At 45.3% G+C, this 27,469-nt stretch overlaps 1 protein-coding gene across 1 annotated transcript in view; it reads right to left on the bottom strand.

Moving 5' to 3' along the window:
• Positions 1-27,469, bottom strand: part of SEPTIN2 (septin 2) — a 65,780-nt gene that overhangs the window by 36,640 nt on the left and 1,671 nt on the right. The window contains exons 2-4 of the mRNA XM_066598527.1: positions 8,274-8,301; positions 3,995-4,106; positions 864-950 (exon numbers count right to left, since the gene is read on the bottom strand). Of these exons, the coding sequence (XP_066454624.1) occupies positions 864-950; positions 3,995-4,106; positions 8,274-8,282 (208 nt within the window). The 5' untranslated portion in view covers positions 8,283-8,301. The remainder of the gene's footprint in view (positions 1-863; positions 951-3,994; positions 4,107-8,273; positions 8,302-27,469) is intronic.

Here is a 27,469-nt window from a genome sequence, read left to right as displayed (position 1 = left end):
TAGTTTTGATCATAAATCAGCTTAGAAGTTCATTCAGGAGGGGACAAATTGGATTGGAAACTGAGCTGCCAAGACCAGCTCAAAAACGGATTTCACTCCAAACAGCCTTCTTCAGCTTGCTATACGCACAGATACACAAAAGTTGCAGAAGTCAAATGCTGCAAAGTTTAAGAAGACCATATTACAAAAATGTTTTTTTAGCCAAAAACAGATTAAATAAAAAATAAATCCCAAAAAGGTGCTCATAGTCTTTAAAGGGAGCTTGTCCATACATCTAAGCACCTACAACCACCAACACCTACTGAAGAGAGAAATAGTGATGTTTCAGAAATCTGTTGTGCTTCTTGTATAAACCAAAACTGCAGAAAAAAAAAATGTAAAAAATCTCCCATGTGATGTGCAAATTGTGACCGAGTGGTCCGTTGGGCAGGCCGAATCGTCTGCTGCCTGGATTTTGATTCAAAAGCTTGGCCCTTTCTGCTTCTTTTACGGTAGGTGCATGACATATACATCATCCTGCACAGGACAACTGAAATCTCATATATGTGTTTTGAAGACACGGATCAGCACACGCACAGATTAGCATACAGAATCTGCCCCTCAATGGGGCAAATGATCTGCGGACTCCTGATAAAGCTTTACAGATATCTGCAGAGTAGTGCAGTATTGGGGTCTGTCCTGCTGTAATACGTAGGAGGCGTTTTCTAATACATTGTAGCAATATTCATTTATAGTAAATGCAGCAGCAGTATTTTTTATTTATTTTTCACAGTTATAACTGGAAAAATAAGTGAAAATACACTCTTAAAGGCAGTACGGTGTGAATGCTCCATCACGACCATCAGGACAGCGTAGCTTCTTACCAGCTGCACCAGGCACTATGCGTTCAGGATACAAATCCGTCAAGAAAAGGCTGTTGATCAAGGTAGACTTGCCCAGACCAGATTCACCTTAAGATATAAAGAAAGAGAAGAAAAAACTAGAGATGGACTCTAAAGAGTTAACATCTATATAACGTACCATCAAGTATTTTACATGGGACGATCTGTCAGGTAACAGATGCCCAATAGATTGTCCCAACTTTTACACAGGAACGAGCATTACTAATGAATGGAAGTGGGAGTGAATGGAGGAATACTCTCAGAAACAGCTTTCATTTTTCGGCTGGTATGGCCATTTAAGGACTTTAACGATCATTATAGACTAAAATGTATATGGCTGCTTCTGTGAAACAATCGTTCAGATGATGATCAGTTAGTCCTTCAACCAACCACCGTGGTAGACCCGCTCCGATCAGTAAGATACTCCCTATCTTGTGGATTGGGGATAATTTGCAAATATGGTACAGCCCATTTAAAGGGGTTACACAAAGACCGATTTTTATCACTTATGAAATAGGTGACGATAGTCTGATCGGTTGTGATCTCACCACGAAGCCCCCCATCGATTTTGAGAATGGGGTATTATGTCCCCCCTCTCCTCACTGCAGAGTCCCTGCACACCCACCAACCCACACCCGCAAAGTGGCAAAGATTGAATAGAGTGGAACACACAGTGCCGCCCCATTCATCTTAAAATGGGACTGCCATAAATAGTTGGGTGCTTGTTTTTAGGCACTTCTATCAGCAACATTTAAATAAATGGAGCAATGCTGTGCATGGGCGACCACAGCTCCATTTAATCTCCTCCTCATTGTGGTTGAGTACAGTAAGCCCACTATGACGAGAGAAGAGGGAGGACACAGGACTCTTCTTTTGGGATCGGTGGGGATTTTACTGGAGAGATCCCCACCAATCAGACTTATCCCCTATCCACTGGATAGGCAATAAGTCAATCTCTGTACAGGCCCTTTAGGATTGAATTTCTCACCCAAGTCAAGTCTATACTACACTATTTGAGAATGGAAATCTACAGTTCTAATAATGTAAGTTTATTCAGAATATTTCTTATATTCACCTAAGATGCCAGTGTTTAAACAGTCTTTTGCGCAAAGGAAAAGAACTGATATGTCAATTCTTGACCTGGTTCCCATGTCAGGCAGCCTCACGTGAATATGCTCCATTGAGTGGGTCTAAATTCGTGTGCAGATCTCAATGTAAATCCGTGGCAGAACTTTAAGGTTCCGTCTTGGATTCCTGCCGCAGATTACTGTGGCAGATCCACATCAGATGTGAATTTGATAATTAAATACTTCCTGTAAGTACGCCCTTTGAGAGCCTATAATTCATATGGCCTGATAAGATGTAGGAGATGATTAGGTGAACAAATAAATCCTCGACTTCTCACCCCCTTTAAATGTCCTGCAGTGTAGTACCAAAAATGTTCTTCACTTTACAGCCATAAAATTGTGTATTGGGAACATTCAATAAAAAGCAGGTCAATTTTATACTTTATTCCCCTCCGGTTATATCCTTTCCCATCAACATCTTTACAACAGTTCTTCAATTAATGAAAGACAAAAAGGTAAAAACGTGAAGGCCAAATTTCCAGGTTTCTACTGTCCTTTGATGTTTTGTAATGTGTATTACATTCTTCCTGGTAGCAAATGTGGATTCAAGATAACAAACCTATTCGCGCTGCTGTGTCTAAATATATTCAAGGTCAAATAACACTAAAAACTGGCAGATTAGGTTTTTCCTGTATTGAATATGTGGACAAAGGTGAAGAGTGTGTTGGGAAAAAAAATGTACCACCCATAGGTTGCAAGAAGAGCAACCTATTTCACTGCTATAAAGCTTGGAAGGGAATAGGTCCCAACACAGGTTGTCCTATCACATTACCCCAATGGCAATGCCAACCCGTGCAGGTTTAAGCTTTAGGTCATAGTACAAAATGCTAAGAGCAGAAGACCTGTGACTATGATCCTTCCCCTTGTACAGCCTTCCCTATACACAAGTGGCAGGAGAGCCGTCAGTCAATAGGCTGAGGAAAAGGAGAGTTCGGCGTGATCTGCCTCTGACTCGAAAGCTCAGTTCCCAAGTCAAGCACGCAAATTTCAAACTGCATTTATTCTGAAAGGTCACGGCATTTCAGAAAAACACTTACATGCGTGTGCTGAGTATATCAGTCCTGGGGTCATGTTGCCCGTGATCTGAGCAGCATGAACCATGCGTCAGGTTCTCTTTAAATGGGTTCGCCAGGACTTTCACAATTGACCAATCCTCAGAATAGGATGGGAGCTGTGCCTGCAACCAAATTGGGTTGATGCAATAAGGACTAGAGATGAGCGAGCGTACTCAGAAAAGCACTACTTGCTTGAGTAATGTGCTTTATCCGAGTATCGCTGTGCTCGGGTCTGAAGATTCGGGTGCCGCTGCGGCTGACAGGCGAGTCGCAGCGGGGAGCAGGGGAGAGCGGGCGGGAGAGAGGGAGAGAAAGATCTTACCTCCGTTCCTCCCCGCTCTCCCCTGCAGCTCCCCGCTCCGTGCCGGCACCCGAATCTTCAGACCCGAGCACAGCGATACTCGGATAAAGCAAGTTACTCGAGCGAGTAGTGCTTTTCCGAGTACGCTTGCTCATCTCTAATAAGGACACAGCTGTAACAGCTGCTCAGCGGGTATATCAAGTGGCGGAGTCCCAGAGAACCCCTTTGATTGCAAATATGAACTCGTATGCATTTTTTTTTACCAAATCTTGTTAAAATTTAATTCCAAATAACACGAAGAGGATGATGACTGTAGAGTTCTGGGCCTTTGTTTTTACTACATGATAGACGTCTACTTTCAGAATAAGGTTATGTGGGTAGAACAGGAATTTTTCTTTTATTCTACAATTAAGGTTTGATTTACACATGTTAAAAGTACGATAACTGTTGCCAGACGTTTAAGGCAAATAAACTTCATAATGAGAAAGACTGAATATACTATATAACATCCATTATAAAAGATATCACAGAGGGGTTAACTATAAAAAGATATATAGCTGCATGTTTTTTACTTGGTCTGTTATTTTTAATGATGGACTATTAATTTCCACTTTAGCTCCCATTCCTTACCTACGACCATCAAGGTAAACTCAAATCCTTTTCTCACAGATTTTCTGTGAACCTGATTTGGTAGATTAGCAAATCCAACATATCCAGGGGTTTCTGGATTGGTGAACTGAGCCTGTATATTAAAGAAGAATATATTATGCAGAGTTTTATGTAGAAAGAAGAGGAAATCATGGATACTCCAATACTGGACAATTATATCATTGTATGCAAGACATAATGGAGAGAAGAAAACCTGCCTCAGGCCTCGGTCAGACGGGTGTTTTTTCGCGCGATTTGCGGATCGCATGACGGATGCGCATCCGCAAATCGCGTGACCGGGGCCGACGATTCACCGAAAAATCTGCCGCTAGCAGCGTTTTCAGCGAAACGGCTCAGCACTGCCCGATCTCCTCTGCCACGATGTTCGCCCATTGAAGTCAATGGAGCCGGCAATACAGCCGGCTCCATTGAAAGCAATGGGCTGCCAGCGAGCGTGGGATGAATTTTCGGGAAGGGCTTAAAAATATAAGCCCTTTCCTGAAAACCATCCTAAAATGTGTAAAAAAAAAAAAAGGGAAGAATACTCACCTTTTTCTTGCAGCCGGAGTTCAGCCGCGTCCGGCCGGCAGTTCTCCTGTACTGCTCTGTGTAGTATTCAGCAGCCAGGGATTTAAAATCCCAGCCTGCTGAATGGGCTGCCTCTGATTGGTCACAGCCCTCACCAATCAGAGGCAGCTCTCACTCACCCATTCATGAATTCATGAATGGGTGAGTGAGTGCTGCCACTGATTGGCTGAGCGCAGGGACCAATCAGAGGCAGCTGTCAGCCAATCATTCAGTAGCTGAGAGCTGCCTCTGATTGGTCCCTGCACTCAGCCAATCAGAGGCAGCACTCATTCACCCATTTATGAATTCATGAATGGGTGAGTGAGAGCTGCCTCTGATTGGTGAGGGCTGTAACCAATCAGAGGCAGCCCATTCAGCAGGCGGGGATTTTAAATCCCCGCCTGCTGAATACTACTCAGAGCAGTTCAGGAGAACTGCCGGCCGGACGCGGCTGAACTCCGGCTGCAAGAAAAAGGTGAGTATCCTTTATTTTATTTTTTTTTTTTTTTTTTTTTTTTTTTTTACACATTTTAGGATGGTTTTCAGGGAAGGGCTTATATTTTTAAGCCCTTCCCGAAAATTCATCCCGCGCTCGCCGGCAGCCCATTGCTTTCAATGGAGCCGGCTGTATTGCCGCCTCCATTGAATTCAATGGGCGAAAATCGTTCTCCTCTGCCACAGCTGTTACAGCTGTGGCAGAGGAGAACGATCTTTAAAGGGGTTGTCCCGCGCCGAAACGGGTTTTTTCTTTTTTTTTTTAACCCCCCCCCCCCGTTCGGCGCGAGACAACCCCGATGCAGGGGTTAAAAAAACACACTGGGTAGTACTTACCCGAATCCCGGCGTCTTCATACTTACCTGCTGAAGATGGCCGCCGGGGACTGCTCCCTCCGTGGACCGCAGCTCTTCTGTACGGTCCATTGCCGATTCCAGCCTCCTGATTGGCTGGAATCGGCACGTGACGGGGCGGAGCTACACGGAGACGGCATCCTGCACGAGAGGCTCCATTGAAGAAAGCAGAAGACCCGGACTGCGCAAGCGCGGCTAATTTGGCCATCGGAGGGCGAAAATTAGTCGGCTCCATGGGAACGAGGACGCCAGCAACGGAGCAGGTAAGTAAAAAACTTTTTATAACTTCTGTATGGCTCATAATTAATGCACAATGTACATTACAAAGTGCATTAATATGGCCATACAGAAGTGTATAGACCCACTTGCTGCCGCGGGACAACCCCTTTAAGTATATGTTCTCAATGGGGTCGGCGCTGCTGCCGCCGGCCCCATTGAGCGCATATATAGAACACAGCGATGCGCAGAACGCAGATAGGCGCGTTCTGCGAATCGTTGTCTCCTATAATTTATCGCACATCCGCATAAAAAGCGGACATGTGACCGATCTCATTGCGAAGCATTGGGTCTATATATGCGCAGATTGCATGCGCAAATCGCACGAAAAAACGCCCATCTGATCGAGGCCTAATGGTATATTCTGCAATCTGATCCTAGTACTTCCAGTATGGACTACATATGCAACATTTCTACTATTCCATTCAATCAGTTTAGGGCCTTGGAGACGGCATTGCTATCAGAATGCAAGAAATGCTTTTAATTCATCCAAACTAGAAGTTATACACCGGCACTGCAAACTTCATTCAGAAAAATCTATTCCTCCCTCTAGCAAATACAGTTCCGTTTTGTTATAAGACCCTCCTATGCTGGCCAACAATCAGCCTGTTGTAACGAGGACTGATCGACAAAACAAGTAAATTGGCGCTCCTTCACAGTAGATAATTGTCTGTATAGAGACAAAACTATCATTAATATATGATGGTGCTTCCCCTTTGGGCACACGTCAAACACAATGCCCGCGGGTCAAATCGATCCCGCCACCTCACTTTCCGTGGCGCACCGGCTGTGCAGCAACCCAAAAGGCATTCCACTCATCCAGCCTGCAGCAGTTGTCCAGCAGCGGCAGTGAAGTTTGTGACCACTGATCTTGACCCTCCGATGTCTGCGTGCCACGTCCTGTACAGTGCAGATGTTAAGGGGAGAGGTCAGTGATCACTCCCGCCACTGCCGCCACCAGACTGGAGCTGCAGGGTGGATAAGTGGAACACCTATAGAGGTGCTACCTGGCCAGAGGCCAATGGAGGTTTCACTATTACTATTGGGGGCCACCAATATAAGGGCCACTAATGAAGGATGGGGGGGGGGGCGCTATTACTGGAAATGCTGCGGATGAGGAATGCTTAAAGGGGTCGTCCCACTTTAATATACAAATTTTAAACAGTTGTCCCTGACCTAGAACAACAAAAGCCACAATACTCACCTCTTTTCTTTCCCCGCATCGGCTCTCATGCTCTCCCAGTCTGTGTTTATAGCGAAAGTCAATCAGAGACCATAGCGTCGTCATCATTCTGAACTCATGGCATCATGGTGCCCAGTATGCGAGTACTGATGCCAGGAGAAGAGACAGCGATTCTGCGGCCTGACTGGCTGCAGCGGTCACCCGACATCCACTGTAAACGCAGACTAGAGGAGTTACGGAAGCCGCTGGGCTGCTTACTGGGGAAGATGAGAGGCGAGTATTGCTTCTTGTCTTGTTTTAGGCCATGGCCAACTGCTTAAAAAAAGTTTTAAAAGTGGGACAACCCCTTTAATGGCGATTCCTTTGCATTTATTGAAGGGTTTTGGCTGAACAGCTGACAAGGGTATAATACAACAAAAGGAGTAATACTTTCTCAATGCCCTGCCACTCCCATACCAACACTTCCCCAATTCCCTGCCAGTCTCTGACTCCAGCGATGTACTATCAGCAGGGGACCAGGGTCGACACGGGGGCAGCAGCGGATCAGTAAGATATAACTTTTTTATTATTTTATACAATTGTAATGGTGCTTTTATGCTTTTAGACGTGATCGCTAACAAAAAACCCCAAACAATTGTTCAAATGAGTGAAAGTGAACGGTTTTCATTCGGTCTAAATGCGAGCCAACGACTGGACGATGAAAGATAATCATGTGCGGTTTGTTCGACATTCATATTACGCAGGCATACAAGTCATCGTTGGCTTGTTTGGTTTAAACAGCATTTGTTCAGTCCCTGTATTCACATATACAGAGACTAAACAACTCATTTGAAGGAGCCAACCATGCTGAACAAGCTGCACGAGTGCGAACGAGTTAACGGTGACGGCACTCGCTCATTCACATGAGAATTGATTCGTCTAAAAGGATCATAAACAGAGATGAGCGAGTATACTCGCTAAGGCACATTACTCGAGCGAGTAGTGCCTTAGCCGAGTATCTCCCCACTCGTCTCTAAAGATTCGGGGGCCGGCGGGGAGGAACAAGAGCTCTATCTCTCTCTCCCCCCCCCCGCAACTCACCTGTCACCCGCGCCGGCCCCCAAATCTTTAGAGACGAGCGGGGAGATACACGGCTAAGGCACTACTCGCTCGAGTAATGTGCCTTAGCGAGGATACTCGCTCATCTCTAATAATAAACTGTTTGGGGCAAGAACCCACCTACAAATGTGAACAAAAACTTTGTGCTACGTTCCCAAGTCCAAGTGTAGATTCTCAATTCCATTGTACCTCTTACTCCCAAGTCCAGCTGTAAACCAAGTTCCTCGCATTTTATTACTACATTAAATACAACATTTCGCAATTACGTGGAGGGATTTGTCTGCATTACCTTGGACATCTCGTAGCAGATAAGGAAGCTGCAAAACAAACAGAAATAGAAGTTAGCTGCCCTGCCAAGCTGACAGATCGGTTTATTCGAGTTCATTACTGCTAGCTATTCACATTAGACATCGGCATAAACCGGTCATAATCTTAGATTACCGCTGGCCAAATACACTCCTCCGCACACGTGACGACGCTTACTACCACAGCTCAGTGCCATTCACCTAAATGTTAAGACAATACCAGAAATGGACATGCCACTGTGCCAGGATAAACATGCCTACTGGTGATCATGAACGCCTCTGGCATCACTCTGTGATCAGATTAGCTTCTAGACTTCTTGCCCGCTGCCATCATTTGGCTCCGATGTGTTTACTGCTTTGTAGAGCATATTTGAGCTGGCTGAAATCAGTTTACCTTCCCTATCGTAAAAGTGCCAGGTCTTGGCGCTGTGTTCTGGAGAAGCCCTGGTCAAGGAACCTCAGGGCTTCTGCATAAGACCTCCTTGACACTTGTTAAGAAAACTATGGAGGGGGGGGGGGGTGTATCTAGGCATGCTGCGTGTTGATAAAAGTGATACTGACCCTCAAAAACGAAAAATATCCGAATAGGAAAAGTAGCTCATTAAATCAGCTAAGACATGTTGTCATGATTCAGCATGCAGGGCAAAAAGCAGAATTGAACAGTATTTTTTCATACATTTATTTTGTATGTGTGAGAAAGGGAAGAAGGATAAAGAATATCAAAGAGATATACACACACACACACAAAAAAGGGGGTCCATAGCCTATAAAATAAATTCTGGCCACGGAGAGGAAACAAAACATGGGTACATGTGTGTGAAACTGTTTTATAACACAATTCATGAATACAACACCATTACTAGCACCGCTACCTACATCAAGCATTTTAACTACAACTTGCAGGGCTGAGGGGAATGTCTGACATTGTGGACTCCAGAATACAGGTTGTTACAGAAGAGCCTTTGTCGGCTTGTTGGCCTGAAGAGTAGCAGTATGTCAGATTCCTTACAAACCAATGACAATATATTCTAACAAAAGCATACTAGGGAATTTCTATTTAATCAACTGAACATAGCTGATCTACCAATACACATAAGGTTGTCTGTAGGACCATCCAACTAAGGTCAGGTTCATATCAGCGTACACAATACGCTCACCGGCCTTTGACCCCCTGTCCACAGCCATGACCGAATATCGCTAGCGATATTCTGCCCCGGGGGAGGAAGGGGGAGCACTGACAGATCTCACCACAGATAATAACGGCAAATCGCAGCATGCCGCAATTTTAATCCCACGAGCGGAGAATCGCTACGATTCTCCATTCGTGGACGTCGGGCTGTGCTTTCCATAGTTAGCCCCCCGCCAAAGACCGCATACTCAGCTCTCCGGATCCGCTGTGCGCCTCCCGCCTGGCAAGCTGGCGCACATGCGCAGTACAGCACGTGACACGCCGGAAATGCGGGATGACTCGGCCAGCAGTGGGGATGCGTAATCACGCGATACTTCCGCTGTGCTACAGTGGAAGTATAGCGTGACGGCTGGCTTCCATTGACTCTACAATGGAAGCCGGCCGCGCGTATTCCCGTGGCAATTAGAACCTAATAGCTGCGGCATAACACTGCAGATTTCCCCTTTGTGAAATGCTGCAGAAATCTGGCTTTGGGCATCAGCCCTTAAGGTGAGCTGTTATTTATGTACACATATGTCCACTTTGTGAAAAATGGAAACAAAACTTCCCTGCTAAAACTTTACTGATTTAAATAAAACCTCTAGCTGTATTTGCACATTAACATATTTTTCTACTTGACTACATCCCATTCACTAATTCAGATACTCACCTCTCCAACTTAAGTCCATGACTGGGCGCCATCTTTCATTATGGCTTCATGTGTGGAGTCTCCCTACCTGCTTCTCTCCCAGGTCTCCATATTAATTACTGTCTCTGACAACACTGAGGGCTTCAGGTGAATTCACACCTGCGTTTGGGCCCAGCTTGGGGTTTCCATCTCCCTGCTCCGTTTTTTGGAGGAGCAGAGAAACTGATACAAAAATGAAATAAAACGATCAGTTTTTTTCCCCCATTAATTTCAATGGGTTTTAAAGAAAAAAAAACCGGAATGCTTTCACTTGGCTTCAATTCATTTATCCTTTTTTTTTATTGTATTTTTTTATGACCAGCGCAGGAAATGTCGGGCTTACTAAATTTCCCACAGTTTTGGGCACCGTTATTCAAGGAGGACATATCAGAGCTTGAGCGGGTACAAAGGCGGGCAAGTAAAGTAATAAATGGAAAGGGCAGACTACAACAACCAGAGAGGTTATCAAAATTGGGATTAGTTTAGACAAAAAAAAGAAAAAAAGACGTCTGAGGGGCGACTTAATAAGTATGTATAAATATATCAGGGAACAATACAGAGATCTCTCCCATCATCTATTTATACCCAGGACTGTGAAAAGGGGGCATCTTTTACGTCTAGATGTAAGAAGGTTTCTACATCGACATAGAAGGGGGTTCTTTACTGTAAGAGCAGTGAGACTATGGAACTCTCTGCCTGAGGATGTGGTTGGTGATAGGGAACTCGATAACAGAGTTTAAGAGGGGACTAGACGTCTTTCTTGTGTAGTAATATTACATGTTACAATCACTGGTTACTTCAGAAGGGTTGAAGGGTTGTTGATCCGGCGATTATTCAGATTGTTAGATTTGGAGTCAGGAAGGAATTTTTTGCCCCCTAAACTGATGAAAAAAGGCTTCTACCTAACGGAGGGGTTTTTTTTTTCCTTCCTCTTGATCAACATTGCAGGATAATAGAATAAACTGGATGAACAGGTTTTTTTACTTGGCCTTACACACTAGGCTACTACCGTATGTCTTATTGAATGAGAGTAGGGAATGCAATGTATGGGTCTCAAAAAAAAACCTCCCTAAAAACTAGACAGTGCATGGATAGCGTCCGCATATCATCCAATTTTAAGTGTGTTCGAATTTTCGTATCAAACTCAGTAATAGCCATGTGAATATGCCCTGCGAAACCAGATGTGATGCCACTTTATCGACAGGTGCACAAAGAGGATCCTGTTAGGTGTTCGGCAAATTGCCCAGGAAGAAATATCTTTGCACTATTAGGAAGTTAAAGGGGCATTTCCACCTCAATACTTCCTAGTTAAAATGCGAAACCCGCAGCCATTGGGGGAAACAGCTAAGGGTCAGCCTTCATGGCTTCCATAACTCCCGTTGACCTCAATATAAGTTACGACCACAGCATAAGGCTGCCATATTCTGCTGTTTGCTTTAACACCCAGTGAAGTGGTTGGAAAACTAACCACAGGTATAGCCAGGAAGTGCCAAGATGGAAATACCCCTTTAAACGTGAGAAGTTTATCAGCGGCCAATTCATGTAACTCCCTATGAGGTAGGAGAGTTGTGTGTCATCTCTCTGGGACAGAGCAATGCGAATTGCTGGGATGTAAGTCATATGTGCCAAAATGCTGCCCCCTGGAGCATAAAAAAAATAATTTCCTAAAGTAGTCATTTCACAGACGGCCCGATTTGTTTCTTCTGTTGAGATGTGCACTATGTGAAAGGTCTTCTGAGATAAAAAAATAGTTGTATTGATATAAAAATAGTAAAAGTTAACTTTTCAATGTGTTTACCTAGTGGACTTTCACCTGGGCCACTTTCTTTTTATATCACTACTGAGGGCATGTCAAAGTGCCCGTTCCAGTGGTCAAAGGGTAACTGATCAGAGTCTGTACAGAAGCAGGTTAGAATTGGCAAGTAGGGTGAATTTTTTTTATTTTGTGCTCATGCAAAGTTTGATTTTTAAAGAACTATTCTTGTGCTTTTAATTCGCGCCAAAGGTTAAAGTGCCCTGAAATCACAGTCAACAATGACAGTGTCAGTTTCCCCCCCCCCCCCCCCCCCCCATACAAACTTATAAAATAGTAAAAAAAAAAATCCTCCATTTGCAGCACAAGTGCAGCAAGAGGAGATCTGGCGATTGTGCCAGCCAGTGCAAAGACAGTACTCAAGACTTTGTGAAAAAACTTGTACCAACCAGTATCAGACCACGAGGTTCAGTATGACGCTCTAGTATAACAGCATGGCTGGGCTCATAGTAACAGGTTGGATTCCGCATGCGGATTATTCGCGGAAAATAATTGTGAATGATCGCGGATGCAAGTGTTCTTCCACGCTGATGTACGTGTTTGCGCAGTGTATTGTCTGCATGGAAGAAAGATCTCCCTCCCCTCCAGCCGGCATTCAAGCTTTTGTTTTATCCATTTTCCTCTGAAGTTGCGAGCATTCCTGCATCTCAAATGCAATGTTAATTGCAAATGGCGGTGGAACACTCACAACCACTGACAAATCTGCTCAAAATCTTCATGATTCCATGAACAGTCATGGAATCACAGATTTGCAAAAGGCGTAATCTGCAGCAACTCTGGCGAGTCCACATCGAAGTTCATGTTTAAGGCCTCATGTCCACGGGGAAAATAAGAATAAAAATCCGCAGCGGATTTTAACTCTTCTCCCGCGCGCGGATCCGCACCCCATAGGGATGCATTGACCACCCGCGGGTAGATAAATACCCGCGGATCGTCAATAAAAGTGATTTTAAAAAAAATGGAGCATGAAAAAATCTGGACCATGCTCCATTTTCATGCGGGTCTCCCGCGGGGACGGCTCCCGCGGGCTTCTATTGAAGCCTATGGAAGCCGTCCGGATCCGCGGGAGACCTAAAATAGGAATTTAAAAGAATTTACTCACCCGCAGCGGGCCGGGAAGGTCTTCTCTTCCTCACGGCCGCATCTCCCTTGCTTCGGCTCGGCGGATGTGCCCGGCGCATGCGCGCGGCACGTCGACGACGTGCTGCCGGCGTGAGGAATTCATCCGCCGGCCGAAAAAGAAGATCCGGCCGTGAGGAAGAGCAGAGCTTCCCCGCCCGCTACGGATAGGTAAATTCTTATAAATTCTTATTTTCAGCGCTCATGTCCGCGGGGCAGGAGGGACCCGCTGCAGATTCTCCATGGAGAATCTGCAGCGGATCTGATTTTCCCCGTGGACATGTGGCCTTAGGCCGCCATCCAATGGGCGGGTCAGATTCCACATGCAGAATCGGGCCTCGTCAGCAGTGGCATCCATGTGTACCTGTTTTATTTTCTCTTCAGCCATACTGTGGATGGTCCGCATCATGACATAGCGATGACGCGGAGTCCACGGATCGGACAGCTTCTACTGACTTCAATGGAAGCCGTCCATGCGGAATCTGCCCCAAAATGGAGCATGCTGTGATTTTTCCTCCGTGAATGGAAACCGCAATAACCTTTCCTTAGCATGCTATGGAAGGTCTTTGCTGTGGAATTCGAAGGCGGACGCCCGCTCTGGATTCCGCAATGCAAATCCGCCCGTGTGCATTTGGCCTAAGGCTGGGATTACACGGAGATCTTCTGTAGCTCAACTTTCAAATTTTAACCATCTAGTGACAGCTGCAGTTGATAGAAATGCACGCAGCTGCATGCAACACAATATTCTAATCCGCCTGGATTGAAGCTGTAGCTTCATAGTTAAAAACTGGAAAGTCACGCTACAAAGTCTCCATGTAGCCCCAACATTGGGGTATGTTCACATGTAGCAGAAATGCTGCAGATTTTCTGGGGCAAAATCCACAAAAGAAAAAAAGTCAAAATCGGGCGAGTATCAGCAACTGTAGCGCTCCAAGTCAAGTGCAGTTTCTGCATAACCTGACCAGTGGTCCGGCGCTAGCTAGTGGTCGGCGGGAGCAGGGTGAAGGACCGTACTGACAGCACAAAGACTTCACCGGTGGTACAGAATTTGACTCGGCTTCTTTTGCGGAATGGCTGAAGATTTTGCCGTGGAAAATCTGCAACATTTCTTATAAGTGTGAACATACCCTAAAAGAGTTTTTTCGAGATCAAAATTTCAAAAATGGTCATACATCATTACACAATACTATAATTATTTCATTCGTCACTTGTCCTCTTGGTTTTCTGTTCTTATTCCGATTACTAAACCATGTGGTTTGTGTGCATGCTGTTCAGACTTCCTGTGACTACATTTCCCATAATCCCCTTGGCTGCATCCAACACACACACCCCTGCAGTACTTTTCTGTACAGAGATGATAAACTCACAGTGTGACATAAGGTGAACCAATCTGGGATGTTATGTGACATCATTCATAAGCTATATGTGACACTCCCTAACGTAAGAGCAGACTCACACCAACGAAACTTAACCGCGTATGAAAAAATGGGATAGAGTAGGGCCACAGAAATTACCTGGGTCTATGGGAAAAAAAATAAGGGGTAGGAAAAAATGAGGGAAAGAATAAAAAAAAGAAAAAAAGAAAAAAGGTAAAAGGAAAGAAAGAGGAGAAAAAAAAGGAAGGGTGGGGGGGGGGTGTATTAATCAAGTGGATAGAGATCGGAGCTCCAGATTGTATTGAAACTCTATCCAGTGGAACCAGGATCCTGTAAATTTCTCTTGTTTACCCTTAAGCGATGCCACAAGCTTCTCCATCCTCATAAGCTCCTTAATTTTACTGAACCACAGACAAATCGAAGGTGGCGAGTTCTGTCTCTACATCCTGAGGATATAGGCTCTTGACATATTAACCAGATGGCGCACCACCGAGCGTCTACAGCTATTGGGGTGTCGCTGCGGTGTATCAGGACTTAGGGTGCCTGCACACGAACGGAATTTCCAGCGCGTTATTTTAGGCACATTATCTGCCCCAGACCGCAGCCAATATACTCCTATGAGGATCCGCAGTTGTCCCCAGACGGACGGATTTGTATCGGGTTTTTTCACGCGCTTGAAAAAATCTGCGACCTGTTCTAATTTGGGTCGGATTCTGCGCGTGAAGCCTCCAATACAAGTGAATGGGTGCGTTTTTTCACGCAGTACATCCGCAGTGCAGCTGCGGATGGAGTCACTGGTTGCTATGACTACAGGAAGTAGGCATGGTAGGAGGCGTCCCAACACACAGCACAGAGCTTCACAGGCAAATTTGTAGAGGGAGATAGGTAGTATTTCTTGCCAATGCAGGATGTAAGAATGCAAAATCTGTAGTAATGAATTCCTCTTGTGAATTTTTTTGCAGTGACTGAAATAAAGTCACGCTGGAGAAGCGCCGGAAAAAAGTTACATGGATCAACCATGCCCACAAAGACATCAATAATTTAACGGTGCTCGCACAAGCAAGAGGGACAAAACGAGTCTGGGTGTTGGTTTTTAAGCTGTTTTCCAAGGAATGGGCAGTTCTCTAGGGGTTGGGTTTACAATAAGGGGTGTCTGCTGGTTTTTCTGCGCGTTTTTTTCCGCAACACATCCGCGCGTGATTTTTCACGCATCCGCACCTATCCGCAAGCACATTTAGGTACCATACGCGCATGAAAATCTGCTAGCGGAATCCGGAACGCTCGTGTGCAGGCGGCCTTAGGCCGCCTGCACATGAGCGGGTCGGATCCGGCAGCGAGAATTCTCGCCGCGGGACCCGACCCGAGAGCCTGCAGGGATGAGCGCGTACTCTCCCGCGCCTGGCGGCCCCGGCTCTTTCATGTGCCAGCGCATGCGCAGACCGGAGCCGGCGGCCGGGTGAGTGCGTGCCCCGCACAAAAATAGGACATGCCGCGGTTTGTTTGCCGCGCGAGATTTCGCGCGGCCAAACCGCGGCCGTCTGCATAGGAGTGCATATTGTAATGCACTCCTATGCAAACTTTCAGTGGCGGAAATCCCGCGGCGGGATTTCCGCCCGTGTGCAGGCGGCCTTAGTCAGTAAACTGAAAAGTTATACTTCAAACATCTTTCTAGAAGCCGGCTAGTGTGGAACAAGCCCAAAATATATGTAGCATTGTGAGGTCTCAGTACCACATCTTCAACACTATAGGGATGCTGCTGGAAATAAAGAGTGGAGGGCACCCTATACCATCGGGCCAGAACTCTAAAACCAGTTTTCAATATTTCATTGAATATGGAGGTTTTACGTGTAAAAATATACATTTTAGCTTTGGATTTCGTTGTCACATTCCAAATCCAACTGGTATATGGAACTAGGAAGATTTGGACGATTGATGAATAAATTGTACTGAAGTTAAGAGTGTGTTGTAAGGCACTTGTACACTCACACAAGAGCTCAAATGGTGTCATAGCCCACCCAAAAAAGCTCAAGGGGGTGGGGGTGTAGTGTATGTAGTGAAATCAAAAAATGGCATATTCGTTATGTTTACCACCACGACATGTGAAGTGGCTTTGCAATAGCCACCAGCCATTGTGGGGAAATCTAGATTCCATCTTGCAAGAAGTGGCATGCGTGAAGTCTATGGTTAATTAGTTACTGTCGAAATGTGCCATCTTCCGTACTCTTGGAGGGAAGACTTTCTTCAGATTTATGCCCAAATCTCTTCCATTTTCATGTCCCTCTCTGAAAACGAAACGTTTCCCCAAGCACAGTAAAGGTAATTTTTAAACAGTAATTTCAAGCAAGGGGGGGGGGGGGGGTTGGGGGGAGAAAGATATTAGCTTGACCACTAATTTCAGAGGAAGAGAATCGATTGACAGACAACTGGTAGAGAGACAGACCGACCTCCGGCCGATCGATTATCTATTATATGCTACATTAACTATAGAAAAAACCCTCCTGGAGTACTCTTATCCAACAGCACCAACGCACCACACACCATTTCCTTTTTGAAAGAAGATGTCAAGCCCTCCTCCAGCATTCTTTGCTTGCGCTGCATCTCCGACATGTTCTCATCTATGATCCAGACATCAAAAAGCTAGATTCATCTGTTCATGATACTATTCTGCAGACAGCCAACCTCTTACAATATTTGTTTTCTTTTGCCAACTTTAACTTTTTTTACACTAGTTGCCAATTTCAAATATGAGCTTTTCTTTGCAAAACATTACTAAGCTGCCAATTCAGGAGATGTAAGGTTTTTTAACTCCTTGAGACCCGGCTCACATGACTGGGTCGGATTCCATGAGCGCCTATCTTCAGCATATGACCGCCCAAGCGAATTGCGTATGGTTGTGTATGTGTTCGGTTTCCCACGAGAATGGACAGCGTACTGTAACTGCGAAAGTATGAAATGACATTAGAAAGCAGCCCACCCTTCCATCGCTCAGGCGACATTCCCTTGTGCTGTGAGAGCTGCTCTCTCGGCTTGGCTGCTTTTTACTACTTATTTTGAAAGTAGTCTAAACTATTTAACAAAAAAATATATATATATTCTTGTGGGGGATGAGCCCAGTAAAATAACAGGTTGCAGACTGTAGTCTGGATGGTGGGTTGCTCCTCAGACTCTTTCCTGCATTGTCTGCCCACAAATTTCTGCTTTCTTTATTCCATTTACATCTGGTCTCCTAACAACATGCAAGCTAATCCACGTCCATACGCATTGTTAATTGCGTATGCACTGCATTTCGAACGCGTCCATAGAGATCACTGGAGCTCATAGGCGAAATCCACTGCAAAAAAGCGCATGCTGCAGAATCCACAATTCCTACATACAAGTGTGAGTGAAATTGTGTAGGTCAATGCATTTGATTGCCCGCGTATTACCGCATATCATACGCTCGAGCAGTGATCGCAAAATCCGCAATTCAAATCTGGCCATGTGAACCCAGCCTTTTCTTTCCATTTTTGTCTTTTCCTCCCCGCTGCATTGAACTGTTGAGCCTCCATTTTTTTTTTCATATTTTCCCATATTCACCTCTCCTCACGTGGATGGGATCTTCAAGAGTACCCAAAGCTAGCCCCCGACACTTACTCACTCCATGGGTGATGTTGGACTGATATTCAAGTCAGACACTACCCATTAAGAGTGAAGGGTCCCCCCACCAAAAAAAAAAAAGAGGAAAGGGCGGAACAGCGGCTGCAGAGCCTACAGAATCTGCATTTCATCCTGGTTAGAGTCAGTTTGCTCTCATCTCTCAATACAAAAGTAAGACACCTTTAAGTCTTCATTTTCTTGGAAATCGCAAGCACATTTGATGTGAAGAAGTCTGCAATGCTGACAATACTCAAGCTGATTTTTATATGGATTTAATCTCCTTCTCTCTCTATCTGAGATATAATATATAACATAGTTTTTTGTTTTTTTAATTAAACCCTTTATGAATTTTTAAAAACAGCCTAACAACTTAACATCCAGAATTTAACCACAAACATGTACCATGAGCAAGAGAAAACAGAATGAGTTGGCCAAGAATACTATACATTCCTCCAAGAGGTTACTGAACTAACAAATATGTAGTGTGGAAGAGTCATGAAAACTGAAACTTAGAAATGTTCCACAGTCCGCGAACAAATAGTTCTAGAATATCCCTCCTTCACGCAATACGCAGGCTAAATACCCCTTGTGTGAGCGAGCCCTAGGTTGTACACCCAACCTAATAATACGCCCCACTAACTAAGGACTACCTAAAGTGTCACAGACCTTCCTAAAAACTTTTTGACACGTCATAAGGACGTCAGAAGTTTTGGTAACTGATCTCAGGCAATCAAAACTTTCAAAAAGTTTTTAGAAAGCGCAATTACATTATTAAAACTCAACAGTTTCGCTACATAAGACAATGTCCTCAATAGAAATACAGCTATAAGGAGAAGATTGAATGGAGCAGCAGTTGAGCACACACCCTATCACTCTATTCAACATCTATGGGATGGACAGAGACAGCCAAATCCAGCGCTCTGCTGTTTCCATCATCCCCAGAGGCAGTGAATGAAGTGGCAGGGTACATGCTGAAAGGCCTCTATAGTCAAACCCCCACTCACTGTGGTCATGAAATACCGTAGGGAGAAGTACATGGCGTGATCGCGGCTCCCAGCAATCAGACATTTATCCCTTATCTTATGAATAGACAATGCCTTTAAACACAAAATTCTTAGAAACTACACAAAATTACCCAATATTCAGTCCATAAATTTGACAGAAATCGCAGCATGTCTTATTCTTGCCTAATTCTCAGTTGAAAATAGCGCATGTACAAGCGGAGTCCCGTACGTCGGACAGCACTTGGATGGGATGTCTGTGCACTGTCTGATCCAAGTTGCACCAAAGAGTCTGGGATGCAACTTTTTTTTTTCCAGTCCGTGTGCAAGTCGCCTAAGGGCTGGCGGTGAGCTGGGTATTGCTGCGTAGGGCAGTAATTTTGCACTGCACATGACAGCATATCTCATGCGCGCCATCGGACGCGGTCTGACTTTTTATTTTATTTTCCACTTAGCGACGTTACGGATAAACGCCACACATACACATTGTAATTGCGTACATACAGAGTTTATTACGCGTGCATAGTGAAAAATAGGGTTCTATTTGGCGTAATATGCGGTAAAATAAAACACACTGCGTTCTTTTTCACTGTATTACATGCAATAAAAAAAATACTAGTGTAAATAGATGAATGAAAAGCAATGTACTTTCATTAACTCCATTCACCACGTATTATTCACGCTTACATCACATGTGATACACCATGAAATTACGCTCGTGGGAGCCGGGCCTAAAGGCGATTGGTCCTTTTTCAGCTTCAGAAAAAGAGGAAAATGTCAATAATAATGACCTGTAATTGTAACGCAGAAAGTAAATATACTACATACAGGATTTGCTTGCAGCTCCTACTGCGACAGCGAGCCGTGCGACTGATGGATGCAGATATTAGATGGCCCCCTGAAATGTGAGAGTTTATATAAAGCGACGCAGGAAGGAAGCCGAGCGAGGAGTGTGGGATCCCTCACAGAAACCAGGGCAAAGAGCTGCTTCCTGTGTACCGAAGACTAAACACTGCAAGCTGATTACTGCAACGCCAAACCAGCCCTACAAAACACACGAGTCAGCTGCACATACGTTTTGGCGTAAAGCACATTACTATAATCAGAAGGCCTCAGATTTTACCTCGAACTTCATGCGGACAGCGTCCATTATTCTTAATGGCAGCCCATACGCAATTAACATTGCACATGGGCTGCGGGTACCCGCATCATCCCTAAGCGACGGTGCATGAAATACAAACAAAAAAAACCCTTGTGCTGTGCATGGCCGCATGCGAGCCTACGCAATACAGTAAAGTGCCGTACACAGGGTCGCCGTCCGCGCTCACAGCTGGAATCCACTGTGGGCCTCCCGTATGCAAAATCCGATAAACCAACAAATTATTACTTTCAAGCAGGCATAAAAAAAACAAAAACATTTTTGGCTTGTTCACTAATCATGCGGTTTAATTACTGATAGTTCAGTCGTTCTCATTCACTGGTGTAGCGAATGGGATAGACTGAATGATTTATCTGCCTGTACAAACAGGCTGCACGGGTGAACTCTGACATCGTTTGCACAAGCTCCGTCTAAAAGCAACCTAGTGGCCCTTTTACATGGGACAATTATCGTTCAAATTCCCACACTCCCAAAAACTGCTTAACCCCTTAATGACATGGCCTATTTTGGCATTGAGGACCAAGCGATTTTTTGGTATTTTTCCATCTCCATTTTTCAAAAGCGATAACTTTTTTATTTTTCGGTGGACGCGGCCGTATAAGGGCTTGTTTTTTGCGTGGCGATCTGTAGTTTTTATCGGTGCCACTTTTGGGTATATAGACAATATCGTAAAATTTTTTTTTTTTTTTTTTAATGATAACAGGGAGAGAAAACGCATCAATTCTGCCATAGATTTTTATTTTTTTTTTACAGCGTTAATCATGCAGCATAAATGACACACTAAATTTTTTCCGCGGGTCGGTATGGTAACAACGATACCAAAATTGTTATATTTTTTTTAGGTTTTTACACTTTTTTGCAATAAAACCCCCTTTTTTTTGGAAATCTTTTTTTTTCTCTATAGCTGCATTCAAAGTCATGTAACTTTTATTTTTCTATGTACGGAGCTCTTTAAGGGCTTATTTTTTGCGAGACGAGCTGTAGTTTTTATTGGTACCATTTTGGGAAATGTACGGCTTTTTTGATCACTTTTATTGCATTTTTTGTGAGTCAAAATGCTAAAAATTAGCATTTTGCCTCTGTTTTTTAGCGTTTTTTTAAACGCTTTTTGTCGTACAAAATAAAAAGCGTGTTCAACTTTTTCTACACGTCGTTACGGACGCGTCAATATCCAATATGTGGGGTTTTAGTTTTTTTTCCTTTTTTTATGCTAATATTAGAAAAAGCATAAAAAAGGGGGTTTTTTACATTTTTTTTTTACATTTTTCTTTTTTTTTACACTTTTCTTTTCTTTTTTTTATACTATTTGAGTCCCTCTGAGGGACTTACATCACTGTGCCTATGATCGCTGTCATAAGGCATGGCAGAGCTACTGCTCTGCCATGCCTTATCGCTTGTACAGCGATTATAGGCACAGGCAATACAGGACGCCAGTGTCTGGCGTCCTGTTGCCATGGTGACAGGCCGGGCTCTCGCGATAACATCGCGAGTACCGGCCGGAGACACACAGGGATCGCGATCCCTCTGTGAACTCTTTTCCTGCCGCGATCTACTTAGATCGCGGCAGGGAAGGGGTTAACAGCGGCGGGCACATCTCCGATGTCCCCCCGCTGTTGGAGCGGGACGCCGGCTGTGACTGACAGCCGGCTCCCGCTGCGGGATAGCACGGGATCACATAAGATCCCGCACTATCTCCAGGACGTACCGGTACGTCCTTTTGCGGGAAGTACCAGGCTCCCGGGACGTAACGGTACATCCTGGAGCGGGAAGGGGTTAAAGGGGTTGTCTCGCGGCAGCAAGTGGGGGTATACACTTCTGTATGGCCATATTAATGCACTTTGTAATGTATATCGTGCATTAAATATGAGCCATACAGAAGTTATTCACTTACCTGCTCCGTTGCTGGCGTCCCCGTCGCCATGGATCCGTCTAATTCTGATGTCTTCTTGCTTTTTTAGACGCGCTTGCACTGTGCGGTCTTCTTCCTGGTGAATGGGGCCGCTCGTGCCAGAGAGCTGGTCCTCGTAGCTCCGCCCCGTCACGTGTGCCGATTCCAGCCAATCAGGAGGCTGGAATCGGCAATGGACCGCACAGAGCCCACGGTGCACCATGGGAGAAGACCCGCGGTGCATCGTGGGTGAGGATCCCGGCGGCCATCTTGGTGAAGGAAGAAGAAGGAAGACATCGCAGAGCGGGGATTCGGGTAAGTAATAAATTTTTTATTTCTTTTTAACACATCCTTTGGGGGTTGTCCTGCGCCGAACGGGGGGCCTATGGAAAAAAAAAACCTGTTTCGGCGCGAGACAACCCCTTTAATTGTTCCGTTTCTGAATGGAGAAAACTAAACAACGCGCCGTTCAGAGTAAACAGTAATCATTTACTTCTGAATGACTGTTTACAATGCATGGAGGTGTGTGTGTATGGCGATCACATGACCGGAGACCGCTCACCGCGACCCCCGGTCACTGCTTCAGGCTCTCCGTTACCTTTAGTAGCCAGGAGCAAAGAAATTTTATATTTCCCGGGCCGTGAGGCCTTCTGTACATGCCGCCCGACGCAGAAGGTGATCTAAGGTCCTGAACGGGCCAGAACGCCGCAAAACATAACAGAGTACAGAGGTGAGTACTTTCAGCTCCTCTCATGGATCCGACTCATGAGGGGAGCTGAAACTTTAACTTCATTTAACTTTTTTTTACTTTTATGCGATTGCCATTTTTCATTGGATAACTGCGATCGCGTGACCAGGGGTCGCTCACTATGGCTCCCCATGATAGCTCCAGGTTGTCGGCTACCTCCAGCACGGAGCGGTCACGTCCACAGGCACCTGTCACTAAGGGGTTAAGCGATTGTGGTTATAGTCCTATGAGCTGGTCTGTCAGTTCCAACTGTAACCCCGACCCCACCCACCATTTCCATTCCTTAATCCCAGAACTCAATCTACACCACTGTCTGCCCCCCTTCCCAATTTCTCTTGTTGCCCTCCCACCACTCTAGTTTAAACACTCCTCCAACCTTCTAGCAATCTTCTCCCCCTGCACAGCTGGACCCCCCCCCCCCCCTCCTCCCCCATTGAGATGCAGCCCGTCCCTATGGTAGAGCCTGTAGCCAACAGCAAAGTCAGTCCAGTTCTCCAGCAACAAAGTCAGCCCAGTTCTCTGGGGTGGCTCATGGTATCGGTGGCATTTCAGAAACTACTACTTTGAAGTAGTAGTTTGTCCTTGCCCTGAGCTTACATTCTAGTTCCCCGAAATAATTTTTTTAAGGGTCCTCCGTTAACCTCTGACATTGTTATTGCCATTGTGCACCATGACCGCTGGATCCTTACCAGCCCCTCCTACTAATTTGTCAATCTGATCCGCAATGTGTCGAACTCGAGCACCAGGAAGGCAACACACCGCCCGACAATCCCGGTCTTTGCGGCAGATTGCCCTATCTGTCCCCCTAATAATCAACTCCCCCTCTACTAGGACCTGTCTGGCCTGCCCTGAGCTCCCCTTGCCCTTCTTATTGGAGAAGTCATCTCCCTCACTCGTGGGCGATATAATTTGCATGCAAGTGTGATGCGTTTTTTACCACTGCAACTATTGGAACATGGGATTTTTTCATGTGTGAAATACATGCACATTGATGTGATTCCCACGTTTTTAACACCGAAACAACATCCCATTCGCAGAAAACTCGAATGCGATGTAGGTCAGATTTTCATTGACTTGTAGCACTTGCTCATCCTAAATACAGCCTTATGACTAAACCAAACAATTGAAAGAATAGTTAAAACGTGAACATACCCTGAATAGCTCCAATATCACTTAAAGGGGTTGTCTCGCGAAAGCAAGTGGGGTTCAGCACTTCTGTATGGCCATATTAATGCACTTTGTAATATACATCGTGCATTAAATATGAGCCATACAGAAGTTATTCACTTACCTGCTCCGTTGCTGGCGTCCCCATCTCCATGGCTCCGTCTAATTTCAGCGTCTAATCGCCCGATTAGACGCGCTTGCGCAGAAGGGTCTTCTCCCTTCTGGTTGGTCCGGGCACGAGCGGCGTTCTGGCTCCGCCCCCTTCTACGCGTCATCGCGTAGCTCCGCCCCATCACGTGTGCCGATTCCAGCTAATCAGGAGGCTGGAATCGGCAATGGACCGCACAGAGCCCACAGTGCACCATGGGAGAAGACCCGCGGTGCACCATGGGAGAAAACCGCGGTGCATCCCTAGGAAAGGAGCGGCGGCCATCTTTGGAAGAAGTTTTATAAGTTGATGAAACGCTAGAATGTTGAGTAGAAACCTTCTTTACACGTGTACATTGTAATGTTTGATTTAGAAGGGGGACTGGGCAGGAAAAAAAATGTCACTTTTGCCTCGGGACAACCCCTTTAACTGCCACTAGCAAAATATTGGGGAAAACAAAAGACTAAAATGTTGTTTCAAAATTGTAAAAAAAAAAAAAAGTTTACTATATGTCAAGAGAGGCATCAATATGGACACACAAACTTCCGCATATACAGCATTACTTCCTCTTAAGGTGTCCTTCACATGGGCATGTGGGGGCAGCACATTAAGTGTGCATAATATGCTGTACCAATCTCCCATAGGCTCCCATGCTGCTGCTCACACATATTGCGTGAAATACGTACGCAAGAAAGATTGCAGCATGTTCTTTCTTGGCGTGTATTACGTGTGGATACACACTAAAGTAATGCATAGCGATTGGTGGCACACAGCAAGTACACAATATCATCTGCTCCATATAGTGATCACCCTTGGTCAGATTTATATCTACAACTCCAGCACTGCAAGGCAGCAATGCTAACAACTGAGCCACCACAAATGCTCTTTCATTGCCAGAAAAATAGAAGAGCAAGAAGAATGTACACAAAGAAAACTTAAAAAGCCAATACAGCCATCACACTGGGTCAGATTTGAACCTATAACTCCAGCACAGCAAGGCAGCAGTGCTAATGACTGAGCCACCATGCATGTTGTCCATAGTCAGATGTTAAAGGGGTTGCCCGCGCCGAAACGTTTTTTTCTTTTTCAAACCCCCCCCCCCCCGTTCGGCGCGAGACAACCCCGATGCAGGGGTTAAAAAAGAACACCGGACAGCGCTTACCTGAATCCCTGCGCTCCGGTGACTTCTTACTTACCCGGTGAAGATGGCCGCCGGCATCTTCTCCCTCGGTGGACCGCAGGGCTTCTGTGCGGTCCATTGCCGATTCCAGCCTCCTGATTGGCTGGAATCGGCACGTGACGGGGCGGAGCTACACGGAGCCCCATTGAGAAAGCAGAAGACCCGGACTGCGCAAGCGCGTCTCATTTGGCCATTAGACGGCGAAAATTAGACGGCAACCATGGAGACGAGGACGCTAGCAACGGAGCAGGTAAGTGAAAAACTTTTGATAACTTCTGTATGGCTCATAATTAATGCACAATGTACATTACAAAGTGCATTAATATGGCCATACAGAAGTGTATAGACCCACTTGCTGCCGCGGGACAACCCCTTTAACCTAGAACCCCAGTGTAACAAGGTGTGGTGACTCAGTTGTTAGCACTGCTGCCTTGCAATGCTGGAGTTGTAGATGTAGTTGTAGCTTCAAACAAATGGGTTCTAGTGCTATCTGATTTTTGTACAGATTGTTTAAGCCCGTGTGCATGTCCTCTCACATATACTTTTATAGGGGGAAGATTCTATATAAATCTGCCTATAATGAACTGCCTGCATGAGCTGACGGAGTCTCCTTTACATCTATCCACAGGATAGTGATAAATGTATGACCTGTGGGGATCTGATCACCAAGGCCCCCATAGATACTAAAAGCAGCACACTCCAAGTTCCCTTAGTGAATGGAGCAGGGCTGTGGAGTCAGTCAGTAAGGCTGCCTGTCCACGGGCGATTGTCCATTGCGTTATCCACGGTGATAAATCCGGCCACGGGTGAATGCTTTAGCAGCCCCTTATCCACAAGCAGAGAATCATAGCAATTCTCCACTCACGGGATTCAAATCGCAGCATGCAGCGGTGAGCCTGTCAGATAGGCTCATCGCAGAGACCTGATAGGTCTCCCCGCTCGCGGCGGAATATCGTTAGCGATATCCCACCTCGCTCATGGACAAAGGACCTAAGTCAAACCTCAATTATCCCAGACTCCTTCATATGTGACTCATGGTTTTTAAATGATACATTTATTGTATTTAAAAGGTAACCTCAGGCTTTTCTGCACCATAAAGCTGTGTTCACATGGGACGGAAATCTTGCAGAATTTCCGAAAGCGGGATATTTGGCATGGGTTTTGAAGCGGCTTTTCTGCCTGTATTCCACTGTGGCAATCTCTCCCAATAGAGAAAAGAGAGCTGGCAGTGGAAACTGCGCCAAAATTGACATGTTGCAGATTTCAATTCTACGTTGCATGCTAGTTTCCTCGTGGCTTGTCTACAGCCGCCTGTCAGCAGCGTGTGAATGAGATTCTTGCAAATCTCGTCCACTTTGCTGCTTAATCTCAGTTTTTAAAAATGCTACGGAACTTCTGTGCGGAAATTCCGCCCGTGTGAACCCAGCCTTGTGATAAAATAATCAAGCTACAGCCTACGTACACCATCCCAGTTATCAATGTTGTTGCTAAATAGAACATATATTTATAGGACATTTCAAAACATTCCTAAATTCCTATGAAATATGGGGAAATATGCAACAAATTCTGCATTGAATTATACTGTGATTATAAACAAGGAGTTGGAGTTGATACATTTCTACCGACGCCACAGCCCTGGAGTGGAGCGATGGTGCAGATGTGCGACCACCAATCTAATTCTGCACATTTTGGGAAACATTTTATGATAGATAGACGTGGATTTTTATCAAACCGAGAACGATCACTCCGACTGCTCAGATTGACACTACCTTCCCATTTATGGTCATGCAGATACATAAATGTCTTCTTGACCATCGCTACAGATGCTTTATGCGAAGAATCTTCTTAGTCCAAGTCTCCAGAAACCACAATGCAGACTGTCATTCCTGGACATCTGTTATGTGCATTGCAAGGGGGACACCACCCTACACGGCATCCCCTCCCTCCATGCCTCACATACGTCACATTACATGGGGTGACGCTCGTGTTGCAGGAGGCATTGCAAGTCAATATCTTAGGGCATCTCTTCACTGCTTATCTATTGTTAAGAGAGACGCTCAAAAAAAAACGCAGAAGCGTATGAGCGACT

This window comes from Eleutherodactylus coqui, chromosome 1 (assembly GCF_035609145.1).
Source record: "Eleutherodactylus coqui strain aEleCoq1 chromosome 1, aEleCoq1.hap1, whole genome shotgun sequence".
NCBI classification, from domain to species: Eukaryota; Metazoa; Chordata; class Amphibia; order Anura; family Eleutherodactylidae; genus Eleutherodactylus; species Eleutherodactylus coqui.
Note: the sequence above shows the minus strand (reverse complement) of the source record. Positions and strands in the feature narration are given on the sequence as shown.